Source organism: Emys orbicularis, chromosome 11 (genome assembly GCF_028017835.1).
Source record: "Emys orbicularis isolate rEmyOrb1 chromosome 11, rEmyOrb1.hap1, whole genome shotgun sequence".
Taxonomy (NCBI): domain Eukaryota; kingdom Metazoa; phylum Chordata; order Testudines; family Emydidae; genus Emys; species Emys orbicularis.
In genome coordinates this window covers 33,150,887-33,175,939 of record NC_088693.1, presented here as the reverse complement: position 1 = coordinate 33,175,939, position 25,053 = coordinate 33,150,887, and the positions used below count along the sequence as shown (strand labels likewise).

Sequence of the window (25,053 nt, the reverse complement as noted above, 5' to 3'; positions counted from 1 at the left end):
AGACTTTGGGGTTCAGAATGAGCCCAAGTGTCAGCATTCACTCTGAGTGTAACGATTTCAATGTAAAAAGCATACAAACCATAAGCTGGAGGCCTTATCTCACCTTAGAAGTTCCAGAATTTGGCTTCGGCTAATATGAAGTGCACAATAACGGGACGCAATCCTTTATAAGATATACTCCCCCATCCTCCAGTGTAACTCCCTCCCCCCAAAGGTAAATGCTGCGTTGGAAAAATAAAACACCCATAAAACTCAGTTCAGGCAGCATATGTACACAGGAACAATGTCTCATCTCTTTTGAGTTTTGAAATAATTATAAGCTGTACAGCTGAAGTGCCCTAATGTATTTGCAGTCATGTTTACTGATTCTTCAGTAAATAAATATTTGATCTGTGTGCTGTAATGCGGGAGATTATCAGACAAGCATGGCACAAGGCATCCATCTCTCCATCTAGCTCCAGCTTCCCTTCCACTTGACGTGTGTTTTCTCTCAGTGACTGAATCACACAGGCAGTGCTAGGAGGGAGATATCTTTTGTAATAGATTTGTCAGAAGCAGTTAGCTCGATTCATAGAAATAAATTAACGTGTTGCTAGAGCTCCTGTCAGAGAAAAGATTTAGGGCGGGGGGAGGGGAGGATCCCAAATAACGATTTCATTAAACTAGGGAAAAGCTAGACACCCACGTTGACAGGCGCGATTTTCACAGTGTAACAGGCCCAAGTCACCCCACCTGTTAGGCGGGGAGTGCTGAAGGTTCCGTGGATAATCCAGGTGGAACAGTGTGTGCGGGGCACCCTCTCCTGTCTTCCCGGGCATCAGGGAGGCGGAGGCTTCCCCCCTTGCCCCGAGCTCGCTGCTCCTACCTCAGGGCGCGCGACCCGCGTGAGGCAGGCGAGCTTAAAGCCACTTCTATCTTCCGGCGGCAGAGCGGGTCTCTCCTGCCGGCCGGCTCTGTGGGGACTCACAAGCAGAGGCAAGGAGGAAATGAGGGGGGTTGTTGGACAGCATCAGCCCAGTAAACCCAAATGTTTGCAGCTCAGGGGGTGCCTGCCGCAGGCCTAGCAGCAATGCTTGGGCGAGGGGCCTTGGCTGGCCCCCACCACGCCCCCCAGTGAAGGTAACAGGCTCTGTTCTGTCTGGACCCAAAGCTCCTTACAGCTGGGCAGGGACAAAACCAGGCACTCTCTAAGATTGAGGAACAAGCTTCTTCCCCCAGGGAGAGCAGGCAGGATGACCAGATAGCAAGTGTGAAATATCAGGACACTTTTTTTTGGAGGTAGGGGGTATAGTTGCATATATAAGACAAAGCCTCTAATATCAGGGTGGTCCCAATAATGTTGGGACATCTGGTCACCCTAGGAGAGGGGCAAGGAGGGGCAAAGAGACCCCTTCTTCCCCCAGGCACCAGGGCAGCAAGCCTTGGTCTTCTGGGTAGGTACACTGAGCCAGTTACACTGTATGCTCCCTCTCTACCTTTTGGCTGTTGCTGCTCCTGGGGGTTCAGAGGCCTCAGTTCCACCTGAAGGGGAAAGTTTGTGAGGTGGCAAGCTGTGGCTGTGCCTGTAGGTTGCTCATAGCAGAACCCTCCCCTATTAACACATGCTTTCATGTCTCCTTTGGGCTGGTGGCTAATACCTTGTAACCTCACCTCCAGGAACAACTGTGTTACACCTAATCTGACTCCTGTCCCCACGCACAACTTCTAGCTCCAGGTAACCGGGCCACTAAACTTGACATAGCTATTGGGAGCTCACACTGGTGATGTAGTGGGCACTTGGTTTGTCAGTTGACACCAGGATTCTGAGTGTGGTTTTCCATGGAGTAGTATTTCAGACTAGATTGCTCCATGATGCAAACCTGCATTGCTCTCATCCATCTGAAATTGGAATTAAATTTAGACTGGAACCAATAGGGCCTTCTTGGAATCTTTGTTTTAACATTTCTGCTTCAGATACCAAAGCGACATGGCATCCTCTTTGCCTTTGTCACATTAGACAAAGTGTTGGGGAACAGTTTTTGCACCTGGACTGCAAGAAAGTGGTACATTTAACCAGAAAAGCAAGTTGGTCTCATAATTCCTTTCTCGGGACCTTTCTGAATTCCAATTTATAAAGTATTTGAAGTAGCAAATCTGTTTTTACTTTAAAAAGTGCCAAGTGAATCTTTAAATCAAGACTGGATGTTTTTCTGAAATATGCTCTAGGAATTATTTGGTGGAAGTTCTATACCTGTGGAGGTCATCAGGTTAGATGATTGCAGAGGTCCCTTCTGTCTTTGAACTCTATGAATCTAACTATTATTCTTATAATTCCCTTTAAAAGGACAGACTTGAAAATCATAATTTTATTTGAAAGTATACATAATATTGTTACAATTAACCCTTAATATATTAGAATGGAGAAATGACAAAAAGTTGGTTTTCTCTGTGCATTTAATAGTTTTGTTTATAATCACCATCAACATCTTGCATTTTATCTCATATACTAGCATGATAACATAGGACATGTGATTGCTGTTTTCCAGGCCTTGCTCTGTTGGTGAAGCTCACTGCCAGCTCTTTCCCCAGGCTCCAAAGCAGGGGTCGGCAACCTTTCAGAAGTGGTGTGCCGAGACTTCATTTAATCACTCTGATTTAAGGTTTCACGTGCCAGTAATACATTTTAACGTTTTTAGAAGGTCTCTTTCTAGAAGTCTATAATATATAACTAAACTATTGTTATATGTAAAGTAAATAAGGATTTTAAAATGTTTAAGAAGCTCCATTTAAAATTAAATTAAAATGCAGAGCCCCCCGGACCGGTGGCCAGGACCCGGGCAGTGTGAGTGCCACTGAAAATCAGCTTGCGTGCCGCCTTCGGCACACGTGCCATAGATTCCTTGGAGCAGGGGTAGGCAATGTATTTAGCAGTAACATCAGAAACAAAGCTGAAATTAGGGGCACCAGGCAAGTTTAGGTGGAGAAAGACAGGAAAAATAAAAAAATAAAAATGGGACTGTGCAAATTTAGGTCTGTTGCCATCAGGGCCACCAGAAGGACTCTTCTAAACAGATGGGATCCAGAAAACAACTGTTTTAAATAATTTTAAAAAAATTCAATACTATTTTAAAAAGTGCTTTTTATTAAATTGATTTTTTTTATCAATTTGAAAAAAAAATCAAGTTGATATTTCTCCAAACTTTCCAAAATCTGAACTAAAACCTATATTTGTACACAAACCATAAAACTTTAGGAAACTGGGGGGGGGGGGGGGGGGGGGAGGGGAGGAGGAGAGAAGGTGAAAGTAGTTAGCAACAATGTTTTTTTTCCCTAAGGAAAAAATATACAATGAAGGTCACCCTGTATCAAGACTCTTTAATGCTACAGAAACAGAGCCAACAGCTACATTACTTGGTAGACAGACACAAATGCAGCATTCAGTAATGTGTTTCAATTTTTGGTTCCATAACTTGAGTACAAGATTGTGGGCAGAGGCATTTGTGGTAGCCTATTGTGCACTAGTTTAGGATTAGTTATTTTAATAAAACCATGTTTTAGAAGGGAAACTACCATATATCATCTCATTAAGGAAATGCTTCTAGTGAAGTTTTTCATGAATGCGAGTCATGCACACTACTGCATTACCCATATTCTGTTGGTTTAGTGCATGCCATGCATCCTCATTTTCAGCAAAATACAGATATAATTCTGTGAGAAGCAGTATTTCATGCCAAGCAGCTGTAGTTTCACCATGCGCTCCAGTGTGAAATTGATGGTTTGGCTGGAAGATCTGGAGATGGGGTAAAACTAGAGACACAGGGAAGGGTTGTACTATTTAGCACATTAAAAGCTAATTTATGCAGCAAGGTACATTTTACATGGCAACTGCACTTAATTTTGTTGCAAACTGAGAATCATGCAGAAATGTTAATATTTTTTTTTTTAAATTGTTAACCTGCGTAGTTCCTAAACTAGGATAATCGGAAGATATGCACTGGCAGGTGCTGACGAACTGTCTTAGAGGAAGCATTTGTGGGTGTGGGGAGTGGGTGTTGCAGAAGGCATAAAACTATCCATCCAGCTCAGCTCCTAATGAAGCTGTGCTCCGCTGGGGCTTAATAGGCCCAGATGGTAACTGCCTAGAAACCTTCCCCTGCCCTTTCCAAGATAGTACTTTGATCCCTTCTGGCCCTCATGTCATCGCATGCACCAGGTCCCCCAAACAGCCACACAGTCCCTTTCCTGTGGAGCTCCTAAAATGCAAGGCAAAGTAAGGAACTAGAAAATGCCTTTTGGGGGTTTGTAAAAGGAAAATTGTACAGTCAAGCTGCATTATAGTCAAGAAGCGGATTACAGAGCAGGATGCTATGGTACAAGCACAGGCTACAGCAGACGTGCTTCTTCCTCATCATGTCTATTCCCCTTCAGCTATCCTCATCTCCATTGTAAGACATACCCTCCCAACTTCATATGGGCTATGCAACCCCTTCAAAAATTTATTCTCAGGTCAATTGCTATCAACTATCCAGGAAAGAACCTGCTTGAGTTAGGGTGGTTGGAGATATGCTGAGCATCAGTGTATCAACATATGTCATTTTCATAAGCATTTGCTTTGGATGGAGTTGTGTTGCATTATAAAAAAACTTGCATGGCAATAATGTTCTTTTGTACTCATTACTATTTATGAAAAAAGTATGTTTTTCTAGAATACCTCAGTGATTAATGGAAGTCATATTTCATTTGTGACGTTTTGCTAGCTCATCGATGTTTCACTTAATATGCACTAAAAATGCAAAAGAAACCAGATTTATCTGCATGAGTTTTCTACAATGTTGTCCATTCTGTATATTGACAAAAAACCTTAAACATTATAGACTGTAAATGTATTTTTATTATGTAGCAACAATCAAAATATATATGTACTACTGATTTTCCCCCAAATATTAAATGAAAACTTAATACAATTTGCCCACTCTGTGTTCTTGAACTGCTTTGGAATCTGCAAAGACCCTGACAAAAAGAAACAGAAGTAATTGCACAACAGAGACTGAAAGGTGTTATAGTGCTGCTCTTAGACTGCAAATGATGCCAGATGTCTTCCATTTAACCAGATATACTTTCTGCAGTCTCTGGTTTCCGAGTGTTAGAAACAATAGAAGAATATACACAGAAAGCACCACAGTAACAGTAAATTCATTATTTAAATACAACTGTATCCAACATTGCTGCTAAACACTGGACAATATTCGAGGTCATCAACACATCCACATGTTCTTCTAAATGACGTTTGGGGTCCTGAAAAATAAATATTAAAGTAGGCTATTAGAGGAATCACTAAAAAATGAACACTTCAGAGATGACGGATTTCAACTATTTGAGAACACAGTGAATTAATGGACACTGACAGCCTATTAAATCCCCCAAGTTTTCCTGCCTTCAAGATACTGCATGTAACTTTGATTCTAAATTTCTAAAACCCTGTAGCTCTTCATATTATTCAAAGATGTAATATGTAGGTTAATAAGCAAATCAGTCTCTTCAAATTCTGGATGGATAGCGTGACAGCAAATGTTTTTATGCAATTCCACACATGGGGTGAAATCCTGGCTCTAATGAAGTCCATGACAAAACACCTCCTTGACTTCAATGGGGCCAGGATTTCACTCACAGTATCTTAATTGCCTCAGACTTTAGAAGCTAGGTCAATAAAAACTATACTGTAGACAAACACTACTTTAGAACTAACCGCAAACCCTATACATTGGAGAGAGAGAGCGAGTGTGAGTGTGTGCGCGCGTGTTCTGGTGGCATGCAGCAGGGTTCAGGGCAGGCCATATAAACCCTGGTAGAAATGGGGGGGCGGGGAGCGGTGCTGTCATGTACCCCCCCCCACGTTACCTTTGACTATTATTCTGTAAACTCAGCTATAGCTAAACAGAATATGCTAGGTATGCAATTTTAGTCATGGCTCTAACCTTCTTGTTTTTGTAAGGTTAAGACAAACCTTCAAATTTATTTTTGTGGTTATCCTCATTCCCTGTATTAAAAAGAAAAACCTCAGGGAAGTCTGTAAAAGTTAAAATAACAGGAGTACTTGTGGCACCTTAGAGACTAACAAATTTATTAGAGCATAAGCTTTCGTGGGCTACAACCCACTTCTTCGGATGCATATGCATATTTCGTGGGTTGTAGCCCACGAAAGCTTATGCTCTAATAAATTTGTTAGTCTCTAAGGTGCCACAAGTACTCCTGTTATTTTTGCGGATACAGACTAACACGGCTGCTACTCTGAAACCTGTAAAAGTTAAGATAGTGTAGGACAACTTCTTTTGAAGCTATTTTAGCCTATTATTTAAATAGACATTTCTATCACTCAAATACCCATTTCTGAAACCATTTCTGAGGAGGTGAGATTCATACTATTTAAAATGAAAAAAAGGGTGTGTTTTCTCAGACATCAACAATTCCACCTTAGCAATACAAACGTGGTGTTCTGTATTTTCAAAGCTGTATATAATCTTGGGTCCCTAATCCTGCAAAGATTTAGGCATATGCTTAATTTTACACTTGAGAGTAGTCTCAGTGGCTTCAAGAATATTACACAGTGTTTACCTCTTGCTGAGTTCCCAGGCTTCAAGGGAACTACTTAGTGCAGGGGTCCTCAAACTGGGGTCGAGACCCCGCCACCCCAAACCCCGCTTTGCATCCAGCATTTATAATTATGTTAAATATATAAAAAAGTGTTTTAATTTATAAGGGGGGGAGGGTGTCACACTCAGAGGCTTGCTATGTGAAAGGGGTCACCAGTAAAAAAGTTGAGAGCCACTGGACTTAACTTTATACACTAAGCATGTTCTCAAGTCTCCGCAGAATTGGAGCCTAAGTCTGTACAGTGCTTTGAAAATATTAAGTACCATATAAGTGCTAAGTATTATTAAATTACCTACATAAAATGGATCCATGTCATGTATTCACACAAGTTTACTCTCAGTAGTAAAGTTAAGCACATACATAAAACTTTGCAGGGGTCTAACTAAATTACCTTCATAGTATACCATAAAGTAGCATATTTCCTCAATCTATTATGTCATTTGGTTGTACAGAGCCCATTATACAGATATTACAATAGTGGAGACAAAAAAAGTATGTGTATACAGTAAAGGATCTATTTAAAATATTTATTGAGCCTATTCCACATACAAAATAGTTCTGATTGCCACAGAACTAAGTCTAAGCTGCTCTTTTTTATAATCCATTTACAAAGTCCTGTAGTTCTTTAAGATTTCTCCATTCAAACTAATGACCTTTCCAAATAGAGGACAAATATTCACATCAGCAGCTGTGTGTCTACAGAACTTGGTGTATAAGTGACAGAGGGGGGAAAAAACTGAAAAGAAAATTATTTAATTTAATGATTTTACAAGATAGCTTTGACAGTTTCTTTTAGAAAAAAAGTTTGATGCGTGAGGAAAACAAATCTGACTTTTTTACTCTGTATTAATTAAAAAAATTCTGCACCTGCTTTTAAAGAATTGTTTAGATTGTAGATTACACCTGGGCTCAGGCTCACAAGAAGGGATATTTACAACTGTTATAGATCTTTGAAAAAGATAGTTCTTCCTATACATTTATTTTTGATTGTTTCCTGTTACAGATCTGAATGCTACAAAAGTGTATGATTGGAAGAAAATTACAGATAATTTATAACATCAGTTTGTTGGAAGTTGACACAAAAATATTCCATAATCCTCTGAAATACAGTTCATGTTCTACTACAGCCCGCCATACAAATAAATCCTGCCTCTCCTTTAAGGGAAAATAGTTTGGAGGTGTTTTTAAAGCTATCCATTGTTCCTATTGCCCCCCGAGTCCTACTGAACTCTGAGAACAATGTTTTCTTAACAATTTTATCCTTTTTCCATTTCAAAATATTTCTCTCTTTGGCTTTTAGGCTAAAATAAAACATATCATTAATTTAATATCTGTCAAGTCCTCTGTCAGGAGAGTACATCCTGCCATGACAGAACGATGGACTTAATTTAATAGCCTCCCCTCCGCCCCCCCAAATCTCAATTATGGTCCTAAACTGTTTTGCTTATGAAGCACAAGGTAACACGAAGGTGTTTGGTGTACTTATGTGTGTATTGGCATCAAGCATCAATGTATCTGAATAGTGGGTGAACTTACTCCCTTTCTACTGGCTCTTCAGCAACAGTGTAATGCACCAGACTGACTGACTTGCCTCTTTAAAAAAAATAGCATGTCTTTTCCAGAATGCAATAGTGTATTTAGTTTTTTTGTTTGTTTTTTTCTTTTTAAAAAGAAGAAAGATGCAGAAATTACAGGATATTCCCCAGTGGATTATAATAATTTATCCAGAATATACTTTTAAACTTCATTATAAGAAATGTTGTGGCAGACCCTTGCAACCAAAGGACAATTGTGTAACCACTTTGCAGATTACCTACAGTCAGAGGCCTAAATAATATTGTCCATCAGGTGTAAATTCAAGACCTCTAGGGAATTCAAGACAGCCAGACTATAGAACAGAAATCACTTGCAATGCATGTGACTAAAATAATATTAAAATATACTTAAAAAAAAAAATCAGGTTATTTCACCTCACAATAATTCATTACACCTCACCTGCTTGCCAACATTTTTTATTGCCAGCTGTTCAGGTGTCATCTTATCTTCTTCTTCCACAGCCTGTGAAAAATACAAAAAAGGTCAGTGTTTCAGATTTTGTTTACTTTTTCCTAGAGCCACAAGATTATAAAAATATAATTCCTTCTTAAAAATCAAAAAGGACAGCAGTGTTTCAGAAGCATATATTAAGTCAAAAGGAAAGGCACTTCAATTGCTCAGCAAAGGTGACACAAATCTGTTAAAATGTCAGTGCAAAAGATTAAGGGAGTATTCATGAACAGCTTTATTGTCAGATATTTTAGATTTACTCACCAAACTATATTAAAGAAAAATACACTTAGAATTTATAAAATGTTACACAAGGGTAGAATTTTGCACCTAATAATCACATCAACAGCTAGATAAAACAGGTTAAAATATAATGTGCAAAGTATAGCATTAACCTTGTTGTTTCTAACTAAGGGAAGTTTGATTTTTTACTATGAATTTTTGTATTCTAGTTTAAGTAACTTCTATATATTTCTTTAAATAGATTTTTTTGTATGTAAAGTTCCTTGTTTATTTATGTTTAATGTTAAAATGTCTGATATGGAGGGTTTATGTCCTTGACCAACTATTAAATAAAATATTCAAGTTTAATAATTTTGGGACTTCCAATAAGCAAGTTAAAAATTGTATTAAAAATCCTTTTTTTAAAAGTCTTACAGTACATTTTCCTAGTAAGCATCTACATAAGTAGTGCAAGTCTCAATCATTCTTTTATTTAGGAATGTCATAATTACATGTTACGAATAAGTGTGGGCCTGATTCTTCACTCCATTATATTGACATAAAAAGTATCAGGCTGTATATATTTAAAGAGTTCCAAGTACACACTATAATGGAAGTATATATTTTTTGAAATCTTTGATCTAGTAGTCTTTGACCGCAGCAATGAAATGAGAAATCAAATTAAATCCAAAATATTCTGAATTAAAGCTCAACTACAGGAACTCAAGACCCATCCACTTCAAAGAGTTAAATACAGTCAATGGGACAGATTACACACATCCTTAAAGTACGAACAATGTCCTTAAAGTATGAACAATGGTTAATCTTTAATTGGTTAGCAATCAGGAACTCCATGCTCACAAAACTTTGGTCTATAATTATAGCCAGAGTTATACCTTATTTGCCAAATCCACTGAAGTCCCTTAAAAGTTACTCTACTAAATATATATAATACAAAACATGTACATTCCCATATTGCACCCAAAAGAGAGCGTTAAAATATTAGTGATCACTGAAACCTCAAAAGTTATTCACTTCCAATTATTCAGTGTTCTTGTTAGTGTTTATTTTCTAGGACATTACCAGGAGCGAATGCAAAGAGATCTGTAATCAACTTCTTATCCAATGAAATTTGCTAGTGTCAGTTATTTCATAAGAGCAATTTCAACTTTATTGTTGGACGTGAATACCTTGTTATAATTCTTAGCTAACTCCAGCATCTCTTTCACTACTGTTTCATTGAGTTTGCAATGTTCACTATAGTCCTGAAGTGTCAAACCTTCCATCCAACTCTTCTTATGCAAATTTAGCAACATCTGCAAAATAAAGTCATACAGTTTAACATCTACATCAGAACATAAATTTCCAGCTCTATAAAGGTCCACTTGATACAGAAAGTTAATTTACTACACGTACTTATAGAGGTGTATATAAATGATTCAATAAGATTAGAAATGTTCCAAAAGCATTTTTGATCTTGAACAGTTAGAATATGATAAGTGTACACAGGAGCAGCTTCTAGCTGGTGTCTATACTCAACATCACTGGATTCTGTAGTATTTTGGTGCATCAGACTAGGAATTTTGCAGCAGTTCTTTTAAAATGAAAATCTTTTTAAATGAAGTATGAAAATTAATAATACACAATCAGTGCAGTAGCTTGTCTTATTTAATTTTTATAATACAATCTATTTTACACAGTCCCAGATTTTCAGTTTGTTGTAGGTTTTGGTATTGACAATGCATAACTGCATTATAGAAGTAGTCAGAAGAAAGGAGGCTGTTTTAACAGCTAGGTAGAGGACATATGAAGCTTTTGGCCTCTAGGCACACTTGGGAGGAAGTTTGGTGTTACGGACTAAGCATATTAGGTATATATTCTGCACTCACGATCTCTGTATTGGAGGACAGTAGGCTGCTGTAGTTGAGATGGACTTTACTAGCAACCAAACCAAGTCATGATTATGTCTTTTATAAAACAAATTGTCCCAAAAAATGAATGACAGGAACACACGGACTTTTTGCATTTTCCCACATCTTAGCATATCTCCATGTAGCCATCTTCTTAGGTTTCAAGATAAGTTGTTGCACCTTAAAAGAGCATTCAGGTTCCACATCTATTAGGATGCCAAGATCCATTCTGTAAGATTAAGTGAGTTTGGGTCTGGTTTTGATGCAATGCCCAGAAGATCCAGGCATTTAAACTGATAAGCCTAAGCAGGTACTATGAGAATTATCTGAGCCTTGTTTTACTTTTCTGAAAACCTGATGGAGCAGAGGAATTGGATGGAAAGGCATTCCAGTACACAAAGAATGCCTGTATCAGGGATCCACTGCCCATCACAAATCAGTACCGGAGGTATCTGGTGTTCTAAGCAAATAGATCCATTTTGTCCCAACTTCTTCAATATGGGGTTTACTGCTGAAGTCTTGAAGACCCTTTATTTTAACTTTAATGCCTGAAATTCATATCTGCAAAGGAGTTGCTTTTCCATGCCAGGTGGCCATAGAATGAAATGATGAGTCATGAATCATTCCCACAGAACCCTCACTTTGGAAGACAGCTAAAGGAAAGAGACTCACCGCTACAACAATTGAGGTCTTTGGCTGGAATGTCTGTCAGGATTTGTACTATTAAGTCCTTAGTGACTAGAAAGCTTTTCATAGTAGCCAAACTACTCTGAAAACTATTGCTTTGCTGTGAAGTCTAGATTAACCAGGCTTCCACAGATCTTAAACTCTGCGATAGTGTAGATGCACTCCCCAACCAGGCTTGGAATATTTACACCTTTCACTACAAATGGAGATGGCTTGATAAGAGACAAAAGTGGACATTATAGACAACCATATGCAGGATTTTGGAATGAGTGGCAACCTTATCAGAGACTTGTGAAGATTAGTTAAAGCACTAAGAATTATTATTTACTTGCTCAGACAAGTTCAAGTATGCTTGCAGACTGACAGTTTCTAGTATGTAATTGATACTTAGTCAAGGTTGCAGAGGTCTCATTCTCAGCCTACCAAGCAAAGTCATTTATGTACAGGAAACCCTTAGATCAAAGATATTTGAACTTTAGGAAGTTTGATCCTGTTACATGGTTGTATTGTAAAGTCTTTTGAATGTCCATAAACATGTCACAAGGCTAAAAAGATAATCACTCCTGAAGAATCTAGAATTGCTTTTCTGAAAGTATGCCTTTGCATCAGGATGAAGATAGATTAGACTACCCAAAAGGGAGAGACCTATTGCGGGAATCTGGTTCTGTTGGACCCGTCATCCAAATACAGGTAAACATAAACACATTGAGCCCTTGAAAGTGTGATTCTGCTCTGAAAAGGAACGTTAGGCGCCTAAGTACCTTTGTGGATCTGGGCTAAATCCCAGTTTTAGGCATCACTGCAATCCACAACACCTCCACTAGGCCGCCACCTAATCCTATAGGCAGCTATACTCACTCAACATCTAATTTTTTGCTGTAAAAGTATCCACAGTGCCTAAATTTCTCTCTCTTGGCATGTGCACTGCTCTCTCACTCTAGGTGTCTGGATGCCTATCTCCCACCTATGCCCCAGTGCAACCCACAAATGGGGGAAAAGATAGGCAGAGGAGACTATCTTGCCCATATAAATAAATAAATAAATAAATAAATTAATGGAGATATCCTATCTCCTAGAACTGGAAGGGACGTTAAAGGTCATCGAGTCCAGCCTCCTGCCTTCACTAGCAGGACCAAGTACTGATTTTTGCCCCAGATCCCTAAGTGGCCCCCTCAAGGATTGAACTCACAACCCTGGGTTTAGCAGGCCAATGCGCAAACCACTGAGCTCTCTCTCCTTCCCTCCCTCCCTTCCCACAGGGCCTGATCCAGTTGGTGTGCTCAGATGCTCCTTCCGGAGCAGGTCAAGGCTGCTGGACGAGGTGGTGGTGTCCACTTTATGCCTTTTATCCAGTGGTTAAAGCACTCAACCAGGGTGTGCGAAACTCAGGCTCGATTCCCCCATCTACCTGAAAGGAAGAAAAGACTTGAACAAGAGTCTCCCACCTCTCAGAAGAGTGCTCTAACCAGTGAGCTATGGCATAGTCTGAGGTGGGGCTCCTTCACTCTCTGTTGAATCTGTTCCACTTTGGATAAATACAGAGGGCTGGTCCACACTAACCCCCCACTTCGAACTAAGATACGCAACTTCAGCTACGTTATTCACGTAGCTGAAGTTGAACTATCTTAGTTCGAACTTACCGCGGGTCCACACGCAGCAGGCAGGCTCCCCCGTCGACTCCGCGTACTCCTCACGCGGAGCAGGAGTACCGGCGTCGACGGCGAACACTTCCGGGATCGATTTATCGTGTCTAGACAAGACACGATAAATCGATCCCAGAAGATCGATTGCTTACCACCGGACCCGGAGGTAAGTATAGACGTACCCTTAGTCACTGGGTAAAAAGAGAGAGACAGACAGAGACAGACAACTATAGTCTGATGGTTACAGCACTCGCTGGGAGAAGGGAGACTCAGAGTCTAGTTACTTATTAAAAGATTAATTACTTATACACACTGGAACAGCTTCAACAGGAGAGAGTCAGGGACCCCCACCTGAGAATATTCCATAGCTCAGTGGTTAGAGCACTCTCCAAAGAGGTGGGAGACTCCTGTGCAAATGCTTTCTTCCTCTCAGGAAGAGGGCGGAAGTGGGGACGGGGCAATAGAACCCATCTCCCCCATATCCCAGGTGACTGGGCTAAAAGGTATAATGAGGACGCCACCTCCACCTTCTCCTGTTTTTTGTGGAATGATGCAGGTGCCTAAGCCACCTCCTTCCAGGAGATGAGTTCCTGGCTGTGGATAGCAAGAAGAGATAGGTGCCTCCCTGCAACCTGGACTTAGGCTCTTATCTCCATCAAAGTGGCAGGGCTTAGAACACACCCCTTTCATCAGCGTCTCACACTGGCTAGCTTAGGTGGCTCCGCACATAGCATGCTGGCTTTTGTGGCCTGCATTCTCAGGCACCTCTCACCCCATTCATTGTAAAGAGAGTCTAGGTGCCTAACTCAGGCTTTGTGGACTGCACTGTAGTTCCTGTGATTGTCTAGGTCTTTCTGATCTGCATGTTTCATCGTTCTTTAGTGATAAAAAAATTACTTTTTATTTAAACTAGCCAAAGAGCCACTAGTCAAGCTGGAGTTTGTTTTGACTCAAATCATGCATCTTCAGCAGAACTATATAGTTCCAACTGTAGAGTCAAATTCTAGCTTTAGTTAAACCAAATCAACTCCAATGAAGACAATAAGCATGTACAGGTGTAAATGAGGCAGGAATCTGGCCTTGAGACTCTTGACTACTTTTGATTATGAATAAGCCAGGAAGAAACCAACTTGAATTTCAGATCCAAGGCTGAGTTTGTGGAACTGGAAGTTGAAAAAAAATCTTTTTAACTGAGCAAATTTGACATAGAATTCACTGACACTCAATGGGCATGGAACTGCACAATGCCACTGCTCCAGAGCAAAATAATTAAGCAGGCCACCACTACTACTAGATATTTGGAGAAGACTTGAGGAGCTCTATCCAGACCAAATGAAAGCACCTTGAACTGGAAGGTATTACAGCCTATACACACTTGAGATACTTTTGATGTATCGCTCTGTGACTTGGAAGTAGGTTTCCCCAAATTCAAGAGCCTCAACTTATTCCTGCAAATCTACAGCAGGTATAACGGCTGCCAGAGTCACCATCCAAGACTTGAAACGTATGGTAATCCTGTTCAGTTTTCTCAAGCACAACACAGAATGAAGGTATTTTAGGATTAAATACAACTTTAAAGTATGACAAAATGTAGATACTATAGACCAGGGGTGGGCAAACTTTTTGGCCCGAGGGCTACATCTGGGTGGGGAAATTGCATGCAGGGCCATGAATGTAGGGCTGGGGCAGGGTGTTGGGGTGCGGGAGGAAGTGCAGGGCGTGGGAGGAGGTGCACAGTGTGGGAGGGGGCTCAGGGCAGTGGTTGGGGCAGAGGAGTGGTGCGGAGTGCAGGGGGGGCTCAGGGCAGGGGGTTGGGGTGCAGGAGGGGTGGTGGGTGTGGCAGGGGTTTGGGGTGCAGGAGTGCTGCGGGCTCCGGCCCGGCACCGCTTACCTGGAGCAGCTCTGGGATGGCAGCGGCACGCACTGGGGCCAGGGCAGGCTCCCTGCCTGCCCTGGCCCCGCTCCAGGAAGCGCTGGCACCACGTCCCTGTGGTCCCTGGGGGAGGAGGGGCAGAGGGCTCCACGTGCTGCCGTCGCCTGTGGGTACCTCCCCTGAAGCTCCCATTGGCCGCAGTTCCCAGCCAATGGGCCCTCCGTCCCCTCTCCCCCAGGGGCCACAGGGATGTGGTGCCGGCTGTTTCTGGGAGTGGCGCAGGGCTCGCGGTGCCATGGGGGTGGCAATCCCGCGGGCTGAATCCAAAACCCTGAGGGGCTGGATCTGACCTGTGGGCCATAGTTTGCCTACCCCTGCTATAGACAAAAACCGCTATCAAGTTATCTGTCTATGAGATAGATTTTTTTTCTAGCTACTTTTCAGAACCTTCTGGAGGAGATGTAGTTTGCTCAAGAGAGTTCAGCCTAGGCTCACTTTGTGCTTTAATACACCCATAACATGACATGGAGAAAAAAGTGACAGGGAATCACAACTCAAGATATCAGAACTTAAAATTCAAATTACAAAACTGCAACATACCACAGGTCAGTTTAAACAATTTGTAAAGTGGTTTCTTTTACTTAAAATAGAAATATATATGCAACCCCCCCTTACCTTCTGTTCTAGTTCATTCTTCCTATAGTTGATGGTAATGGAGTAATAATGTCTGTTCAGTCCATGAATTAGAGCCTATAAAAGTTTGTGGAAAAATATGTAACTAAAGTTACTATCATAGATATGAAAAATATTAGTAAGAAAATATTAGTATTTAAAGCAGTCAACTTGAAACAGTTTTGAAAAAATGTTATAGGTAGCGTCAACCACTATACCTGCTCCTAACAATCCTTATTTTCCTATTTTAAAAAAAATGTTGCTCTCTCCTCCATTTCCACGTGAAAGGTTCATACAAACAGGGAAAAAGTACAACTATTTGTAAACTGCTGACAAATTCGGTAAACAAACAAACAAAATTTATTTTCTCTCCAATCTCTTGTTTATGGTAAACTTGTTATCATAAAGTTGAAAACAGATGTTTTTGCATGTATTTGTATTCTATACAGAGAAATAATTAAACAGTTACATTTTACATGAACTAACTGTATGTTAACTAGTTTGCTGATTGTCAAAGAAAGATACACATTTAGCTTTACTGTAGTCAACAGAATCTCAAAACCAAACACTTGTCTATTTATTGTTAGAGTAATTTCAGCCTTAAGTTACTGAAAAGTTCTGTAGTTTCATTTGACATTCGCTCTCTCCCACCCCCAATTGAAAAATGGTACCCTCTTGTTTTAACTCAACTGTAGATAAGGGGAGGCTTTTAAGAGGATTTAGGAGTACAAGTCCTAAATAGACTTTGACTATCTCTCCTGAAATCATTGCGCTTCTAACAGCAACAGTTAATTCAACTTAGGTGTTATCTGAGCAAAGTGCAAACACTTAAAAAACCTTGCTCCATTACTCCTCCCAACAATCTTGAAACTGTACTATTAGTCACCACAACAGGTTAATTGGAACCTCTAAAATGTACACCTATTTGCGGTCTATATTTTAAAGACATTGTTCCTTAAGTGTTTTGTTTCACTGAAAGATTAATGTGTGTCATGCAATACTTAAGTCCCATAATATTAAAGTCTTTAATAAGCTTGCCTTATGCTTCACAAAATGACTGATAAAATATGGGGGAGGGGGCATGTGAAATCCTAATCCCACTGAAGTCAATGGGAGTTTTGCCATCAACTTCAATGCAGTCAGCATTTCACTCAGGGACTTTAGAACATGTGTGTATCTACATTTGTTCTCTGTGGAAAGAATAAGTCTTAAGAACTCATATGTATACACTTAATTTCAAACTGCAATATTTTAATGTAATAATGAAATATGTAACTGGTCATTGCTGACTTGCAATTAGTGAAAAAACATGTCTGAAATATGCCATGCTGCAACGACAATGATCTTAGACTGTGAGATATTACTTAACCTTTTGCAAAAAATAATGAAGCAGTATGATACTATGGGGGTTTACAAGAGAGGTCATTACATACAGCCTAAAAAAGCCCAGTAATATATTCTCTTGAAACAGGCAAGCATGGGCTTGCCTGTATCCACTCAAAAACATTAGTAGGTTATTTCATACTCATTATACTTTGCAGTTTTCACAGACTCAAAAAGCAAAAGCAAAACACTTCAACCTTTTAAAACTAACTATTTTACTAGTATGAATATTTTTGCTCATTTTTTCTTTATAAAAAGTGTTTTAACGCATAAAATAATAAAAGCTACCAATGTGTTGAAGGTAGAGGTTTAACAACGGCTAGCTGGCATCTCCCCAAACATAGCTATCTGATAGTAAAAGTTGAAGCATATAATTTCAGTTCTACTGTGGCTACTAATATTGTCTTTCAGTAGGCCGTATTTAGCAACATACATTAGTATTACTGTTCATGTAAATAATCTTCGGAGAAGTAATTAGGCTTCCTGGTCGCAACTATTCATGCCTTTTACAATACATTTAAAAATAAAATACATTTTTTTCAGTGGGGGAAAAAAAAAAAAAAAAAAAAAGAAGTCCAGGCACAAGAATACAGATAAGGCATTAATCACTCAGGAGGATACTCTTGTTTTAGAACAGAAGAAGCTTCCTGCAATAAAGGTTTCGCTTCACTGAAGACCAGAGTATTGGCCTGAATAGTCAACACTAGAAACCAAATAGAGTAAATATTCAAGAGAGCAATTCAATGTTTTAAACTGTATACATTCTTACAAAGATATATAAAAACATTACACTCAAGTAAAGAGGATTATGCTTGAAATGGTCAATTATACATTCAAATGATCTATTCCATTCCCTCCCCACACACACTTCATCAAATTACAAGATCACCAATGTAATAACCAGAGTTGGAGATGGAATATTTGTTTAGGACACATTAAAAAGCTGAATATATATTAAGCAAAAAACATGTAGCAGTAAAGCAAGTGGAAAGAGACCATAAGGATTAATGGATAGGGCATTTTTCAATGGTTGCTTGAAGAGTAATTTATTCTTTTATCACATATAATTGGGATGCTTACAGTAGATAATAAAACACCATTTACTCATCCTGGCTATAGGAAAGCTCAAGCCTATGTTAGCAGGAGCAGTTTTAAAACTGCAATACTGAAAAAGGATACCATTTGCCCTCTCTTGTATCACTAATATGAAAAAGCTAAAAAAGCTAGAGTATTGTGCTCCCAAATTCACACAAAAGATTTATTTTAAGTTTTTTATTTTATAAATCTGTACTAAATCTTGACAGTATCTACTTAAATTCTGTGTTTACACCTGACTAATTTAGAGCTCAATCCTACACTCAAATTAGGAGTAGACCTATTCAAATATCAAGTTAATTTTATATGCACATTAAAATACTGCAAAGAGGGATAACATACAAATTATAGCTGTAACATTTTAAGATACTTGTCACATCATTGTGATTAAACACCACTCAATACAAAACAGAGTTTATCATCATCAAATACTGAGTTTACCTGGATAGATGGTTTGTTTAAGTGACCCAGATTTGAAGTTGTTTGTCTTGGTTCATGTCCCAAGACCATCATATTAGCATTGATCAATCTGAAGGCATCAATAACAACCTGTAAAAACAAGACGTCAAGTCAATTCTTTTTAGAAAATGCAAGCAATGGTGCCAAGCAACAGTGGACAAGGCATGATCAACTCTCATCTGTTTTTGGCCTTTTTCCAGAAAATCTTTTAATTATAATATTAATAAAAAAGAACCTCCTGCTGACTGTGCCATCAGCACACAATTCTTTACTTTGTATTGTAAGGTGACACCAACTACTACATTTTTCATGGAACTATTAAGTTTTATGTACTTTTTATCATACAACATTGAAAAGATCAGTAGATATACATACTAAAAACTTCAAAGGTATGTATATGTTTGTCACCTAAATCTTATCTAATCAAAATGAATGACAGAGAGAGACTAAAACTGAAAGTGAGCACAAGCTAAGGGACTGTGTCTAAAGCCCAGTCCTGTCACATCAATTACACCACCACAATACTTGAAATGACAACAAAATTATAGCCAGCAAGGAACTTGCCCCATGTATTCCCTTCTAGTCAGATGCTTTTTGCTTCTTGTGACTAGGAAAGGGTCTATAAACTGTCTGATGGATTAAAAAGTCCTTGTCAGTGTCATGCTCAGGAGTAAGAAATAGAGTAAAAGACGACCAAGGTCATTTATGATTTAAGGAACATGGAAGGTAGTATATCCAGTTATTTCATTACAAATGAAAAAAAAAAAAAAGTAGAGCTTCCATCTAGCCTATTTCTATGCTTTGCTGAAATTGTTCAAGAAACCTTTGCAAAGAAATATTTAGTGGCTTCAGACAATAAAATAATCACCTAACCTGCTGCTAGGTGAGGTGAGATATAGCTTAGAACACTGCAGTTCAAAAACTGTCCTTGTCACCTCCAACCATCATTAGAGATTCATAACTACAAGCTAAGATTTTGATTTATTTAGCCCCTAATCCTACAACCACACCTGTGCACATAGCAACTCGCACCTATGCAGAGCTCCATTGAAGTCAATGGGGTGCCACATGGATGTAGGCATCTGCTCACATGGTTTTATTGAAGTGTTGAGGCCTTATTTTTAAATATTCTAATTTTGTCATGTTCTTAAACTGGATTTATGCTTCATAGGTTTTAAGAGCTTATATTAAAATGCCTGAGACATTTCCACTGCAGTTGTATTGTAATCTGTATTTCACACAATACTACATGGCACAGAGACACCAAGGTCTAATATACTGAGAAGCTAAATATCCCATTGCTTTATAATAGTTTATTCTAGGTAAGCGAGAACAGAAGAATTGTCCATATTTTAAAAATTATTTTAAGTGCTTCTCACCAATTCAGGACTTCCCTTCAAGTTAAACAATTTAGGGTACTACCCATAAACCTACTTAAGTGGGAGTGTAGTGCAATTATAATAGCATGTTAAAGGGCACAGAGAGCTAACAGAAACGAACTGGCAGAGATTAATATGGAAATTTAAAAATGTAATTTACAGTATTTTAAACTGAAGGCAGCCTAATAGCTATCTCACATACTGTACATGTCAAAGAAGCTGCTTAAGTCACATCAAGCAAAACATTGCCATGGTTGATATGAGACAGATAATGATATACAAAGTAGTGGAAGATATTTGTACCATCAGAAGGACCATATTTTTTCACTTGTGCATGTGTGTTGACTACATGGTCCATATCCAATTTAGGATGAGTCCATGTCTACTGCTAAATGCGTACAGCACCAAGTACAGCAATGATGTTCAGTAAATAAGCAGTTATAAGTAGATTGGAAGTTATAAACTTTTTTTAAAAGATTAAATTTCCCACATGGTCTATCCATTAAGCAGTTGTAAATTAGTCACTTGTACAATCCTGGACTCTCAGCTGATTGGCCAGACCCTTCTGCATCTTGTCTCTTAAAGTTGCCTTCAGCAAATATGCCATGGTTCTGCACTTATTAGAATTTCAGTGACCCAATTTATGCCAGATAGCATGGTGACAGATACCTTATAAATTTTTGTTAAAGACAAAACCCCCTAACATTCTCCCCTTCCCTGTGACACACACACACCTACCTTCCTTCTCTTAATTAAATAGATAAACTGGTTTAACACACACAAAATTATTTTAGCACATGGAATTTTAATCTTGCTAAAGAAAAGTTTAATTCTTTTAATGATTTTGTAAACCATTAAACTTCATTCACCTGTAAGACATCAACCATGCTCTAAAAGAGTTCAACGTATCTACTGTTTCGTCCTTGTAATACAAAAAAGATCAATTATCTTTTTAATGTTCACAGCAGATTTTACTTTAACTCAGACAGTTAAGATTCGTGTTTGTATATATAAAAGTACATCTTATCAGTTTTCCAACTCCTGAAATTCCATTTTAACCAGATGTTCTAATATAGAAACATCTGCAAATGCCCAACTATAGTAAGCAAGGAGTACAAATAAAGTAAAGCAAAGGGAGGGGGGGGGACAAGGGGGAGAAAAACCGTACTGTAGTCCTCCAGAGACTTCTAAATAGGAAAATCAAGCAAATAAAAATTAACTCTGAGGAGCAAGATACATTAACTTGGCAGAATACCACAACTTAGTGCTTCATCATAATTTAACTTCCTAATGGCTACACTCCTAGACTGCAGTTTTAATGACTGCTCCACTAGAAATCATGGAACTTATCCAAAAATGCAATGGCATTTTTGACTAATCATTTGCTCCAATACTTGGATTCCATGTTTCCTTTTCAAGGTAAGTTTTTGAAAGGAAAACTAAAAACTCCTAACATATTAAGCATTGCAACACTGCTTTGATAGTAAATCAAATATTTTAACTACCGTTCACAATGTCACATTTGGATAACTTTCATAGCAAAATATATTAGACAACTAGCTGCTGAAATATTTAAGAACTATACTCAATATGGGTTCAAGTTTGCAGTCCTTACTCATGCAAGTAATTTCCATCGCTTCAATGGCACTACTCACATTAATAAGGGTTACAGGCTCTCTATGCACAACTCTGGAGAAAGGAAACACAAATATTTGCTAAACTGTTAGCATCCTACTCATTCAAACTCCAGTGTGAAATCCTAAAGTCACAATTCTTATATGTTCAAAAAACCAAGGGTATCTAATCTATACAGAATACAGAAAGTATGAATTGAATGACATTTTTCTTGTTGGTAGCATTATAACAACCAATAAAAACTAAATACTTTAGCTACACCAAGATTAAAGGAATTCATTGCCATCACTATAGCAACTGTCTTAAGGAAACCAACATGCTCAACAACCTGCAATCTAAATTTAGATCTAGTACGCAATAAAAGCATAAATACAGCAATATACCCTACATTTACATTTCTGTGAAATCTTCTAATTGCTTTTTGCACAGTGAGAACAAATCGGTTCCCCCTTTAGAGCATCATATCAAAATAAATAGACTCATTAATGTCCAGTGCACTAATGAGCAATGGGTGAACTAGGTGTTAATTATGCCACAGTAAGATTCAAGGAAAAAGCCCTGGTGAGCACCTGGAGGTGTGCACAAACTAAAGTCTTTTTTCTGTGTTTATTTTGAAGTACAGCATGATGCAATCAAATGACAGCAACATGGTCACCTCATATTTAACAATGGAACTTTAGAGAGACAGTAATCCGAATAGAGAACCTCCCAGGATTAATTAAAGCAGAGGAAAAAATCCATTTTTCAGAGTTACTTTAAGAATTTAAGGGATTTACAGTAGTTCCAAATTTATAGTTTTCATTTTACTTATTACCTCACGACAGCATGCACTGTATTAACAAAAACAGTAACAGCTTTACATGAGGCTTTTAGACTACCTCTCTGAAAGCCTAACTCAAGCCTATGGTAGTAGGATGTTTTCCAGATTATGATGGTAGCAGTTATAAATATGCTTTTTTCACACTGCAACTCTTTCACCATCCTGACCATTTAATTTCTTCTGGTACAAAGTGTCTCAAGACTTTTCAGAGGTCACTTCAACAGTAGACAGCTTATAACAAAACCATTAGCAGTTTGGCTAGTTTAAGAAAACCTCTTACTTTCCTTTTTTGTTTATTATCACTGCATGAATCTGCGGCATATGATAGTTTATAATTTCTCAGGCTTGTTAAATTCATGTTAAAGGTCTGTTTTCTTGTTGAATAAATTTTGTTCATATAATGCTGCCTATTTCATACACTGAGTCTTTAATAGCACCTTTGGTCTATGCACAACTCACAGATCAAAACAGAGGACTAAAATAGGGGTTGATGATGCTATTTACATGTGTGATTCCTGCTGTCTTCTTGTTAGTAGCTTTAATATAATAGAAGACCTTGTCTGTTTTGTAATTAACACATCTTTACTGGAGAGATATTTGGAAGTGATTGCTGTGAATATACTGGTTAGTAAAATAAACACAATCACACACCACTTTCTGTTATCAGACAAATTTGTGAATTGTACACATTATACTCCAGATCAACAAACTGTGATATAACAGCCAAGTAGAAGACACATTTATATAACCCTTTATTTTTCTGAAAATATGTATTCAATCTGACCTTGCAAATATAATTAGCTTGTGGGATGTGTGGATTTCAGTACCATGGATGCTTTACTAATTGCAACTCTTGGAAATAGATACTAAATATTTGGAAGCTGCCAATACAAAATAAAAACTGTATCTTTTTGTACATCTGTCTTAGCTACATGAACCATAATAATCTGAAAAACAATAAAGATGGCATACTTTTTGCAAGCATGTCGCTGGGTCAATGACCCACAATAGTTTGAGTAATACATTTTGCATAGTCAAAATTCAAATCATCTCCAAACTCAATGTCATCTGTAATTTTTTGGCTGTTTGTATGTAGCTATGCTTAATATGATCCAATATGTTATTCACTTTTTTCATGCTTTTATATCCTGTGCCTGGCCAATGAATTACAGAGAGCAAATTTTTGATTGTGTTTGTTTAAAAAAATCTTTTTTTTTTTTTAACTTTACTTCTGTATACTTATTTGAAAAGAAACTTTAAAAACTAAATTGATTAAGATGTTTGATGTTTAATACAAGGACTTTAGTCAATTCTGTCTCTGTAAATTAAAGAACCATAGTCACATAACTGAACATTTTTTAAAGGAACAGACATTTTGTATTGGGAATGACAATTAATCTAGTTTACACGGTGGGGCCCATTTAAGCACTGCTTTGGGGGGCTGGTTTTTGGGATGGAATTTTTAGTCAAAAGTTCTATATAAAATATTTTTTAAATGACATTTCAATTCTACAAGTTTTTGCAACAGCAAATCTAGAAGCTCGTTTTACGAAAGCATACCTGTATTTGGCATGCCGTTCTACACACAGTGACAAACTGCAGACAGAGATAAATCATCCTCGTTATTCAAACAAGTTTTCCTGACATCAATATTTGTGCAGCAAAAACAAACAAACAAACAAAATCTCTTCAATATGAAAGTTGTCTTTAAAAATGCATTGTTACCCTGAAATTCAAGAATCTTGTTATTGTTTGTGGACAAACCTACCAGTGCATAAGAAAAACTCTGCAAAAGATATAATGTGGCTATGCCAGGTGTGGAAAAAGAAGTAATGTCCCATCTAAAATATCTTTTATCACCTGCAACTGACCTGTTATCAACTGCTTAGTTTGTTTCTAGATTCTTTAAAAATTAAATGGAACATGTGACCTTAGAAGTGCAGCTAAGGTTTATGACCATTTCGTTATTTATGCTGCCATGCACTGTTAGACAACCACAAGTGAAGAACATCTTCTGTCCCTTGTAAGCCCACAGCATAAAAAATTCAGAGAAATCTTACTTTTTATGCCATTTCCAATGAAAAGCACTAGGAACTGAAACTGACTCATGCCAAATTCATATCGCTGAATTGCTGTGATTGTGAGTTTGAAGTTTGCAACATGGAAATTATTTATAAAATGTCAATTTTATCTCTGGAAAAGAGATTCCTAGGAGTATGTGCATTTTCTTTCTTTATCCTTGGAGAATTGCTTACTGTGGTCAAATCGGCTGCACAACTTGAATATCCATATTGGGAGGGGAGACAACTTCAGTATAATACATTTATCTTGACAAGTGAGGGCATGCATCCATAACTCACAAGTAGCAAAGCCACAAATTTTAAAGCTATATGCCTTAATGAAGATAAATGGACTATTCTACATCCACCATGGTAAAAGATATTTAAACATTTAATACTTTTCAATGAAAAGTATACTTGGAACTTTTTTGTTTCAGGAAAGAGAATGAACTGAAATAACCTATAAAAACAGTTTACTAAGCAAGCATTTATCACCTGATTTAGAGCACAGCATATCCAAAAAAATAATCAGAACACTG

The 25,053-nt window shown here is 38.1% G+C and overlaps 1 protein-coding gene across 2 annotated transcripts in view; it reads right to left on the bottom strand.

Annotated features, from left to right (window-relative positions):
• Positions 1-4,858: 4,858 nt before the first annotated feature.
• The window catches only part of PSMD14 (proteasome 26S subunit, non-ATPase 14), a 67,886-nt gene continuing 47,691 nt past the window's right edge, over positions 4,859-25,053 (bottom strand). For both annotated transcript variants that reach the window (XM_065413433.1, XM_065413434.1), the window contains 5 exons: positions 18,603-18,710; positions 15,687-15,761; positions 10,089-10,214; positions 8,626-8,688; positions 4,859-5,274 (listed from right to left, as the gene is read on the bottom strand). In XM_065413433.1, coding sequence (XP_065269505.1) covers positions 5,176-5,274; positions 8,626-8,688; positions 10,089-10,214; positions 15,687-15,761; positions 18,603-18,710 — 471 coding nt within the window. In that variant the 3' untranslated portion in view covers positions 4,859-5,175. The remainder of the gene's footprint in view (positions 5,275-8,625; positions 8,689-10,088; positions 10,215-15,686; positions 15,762-18,602; positions 18,711-25,053) is intronic.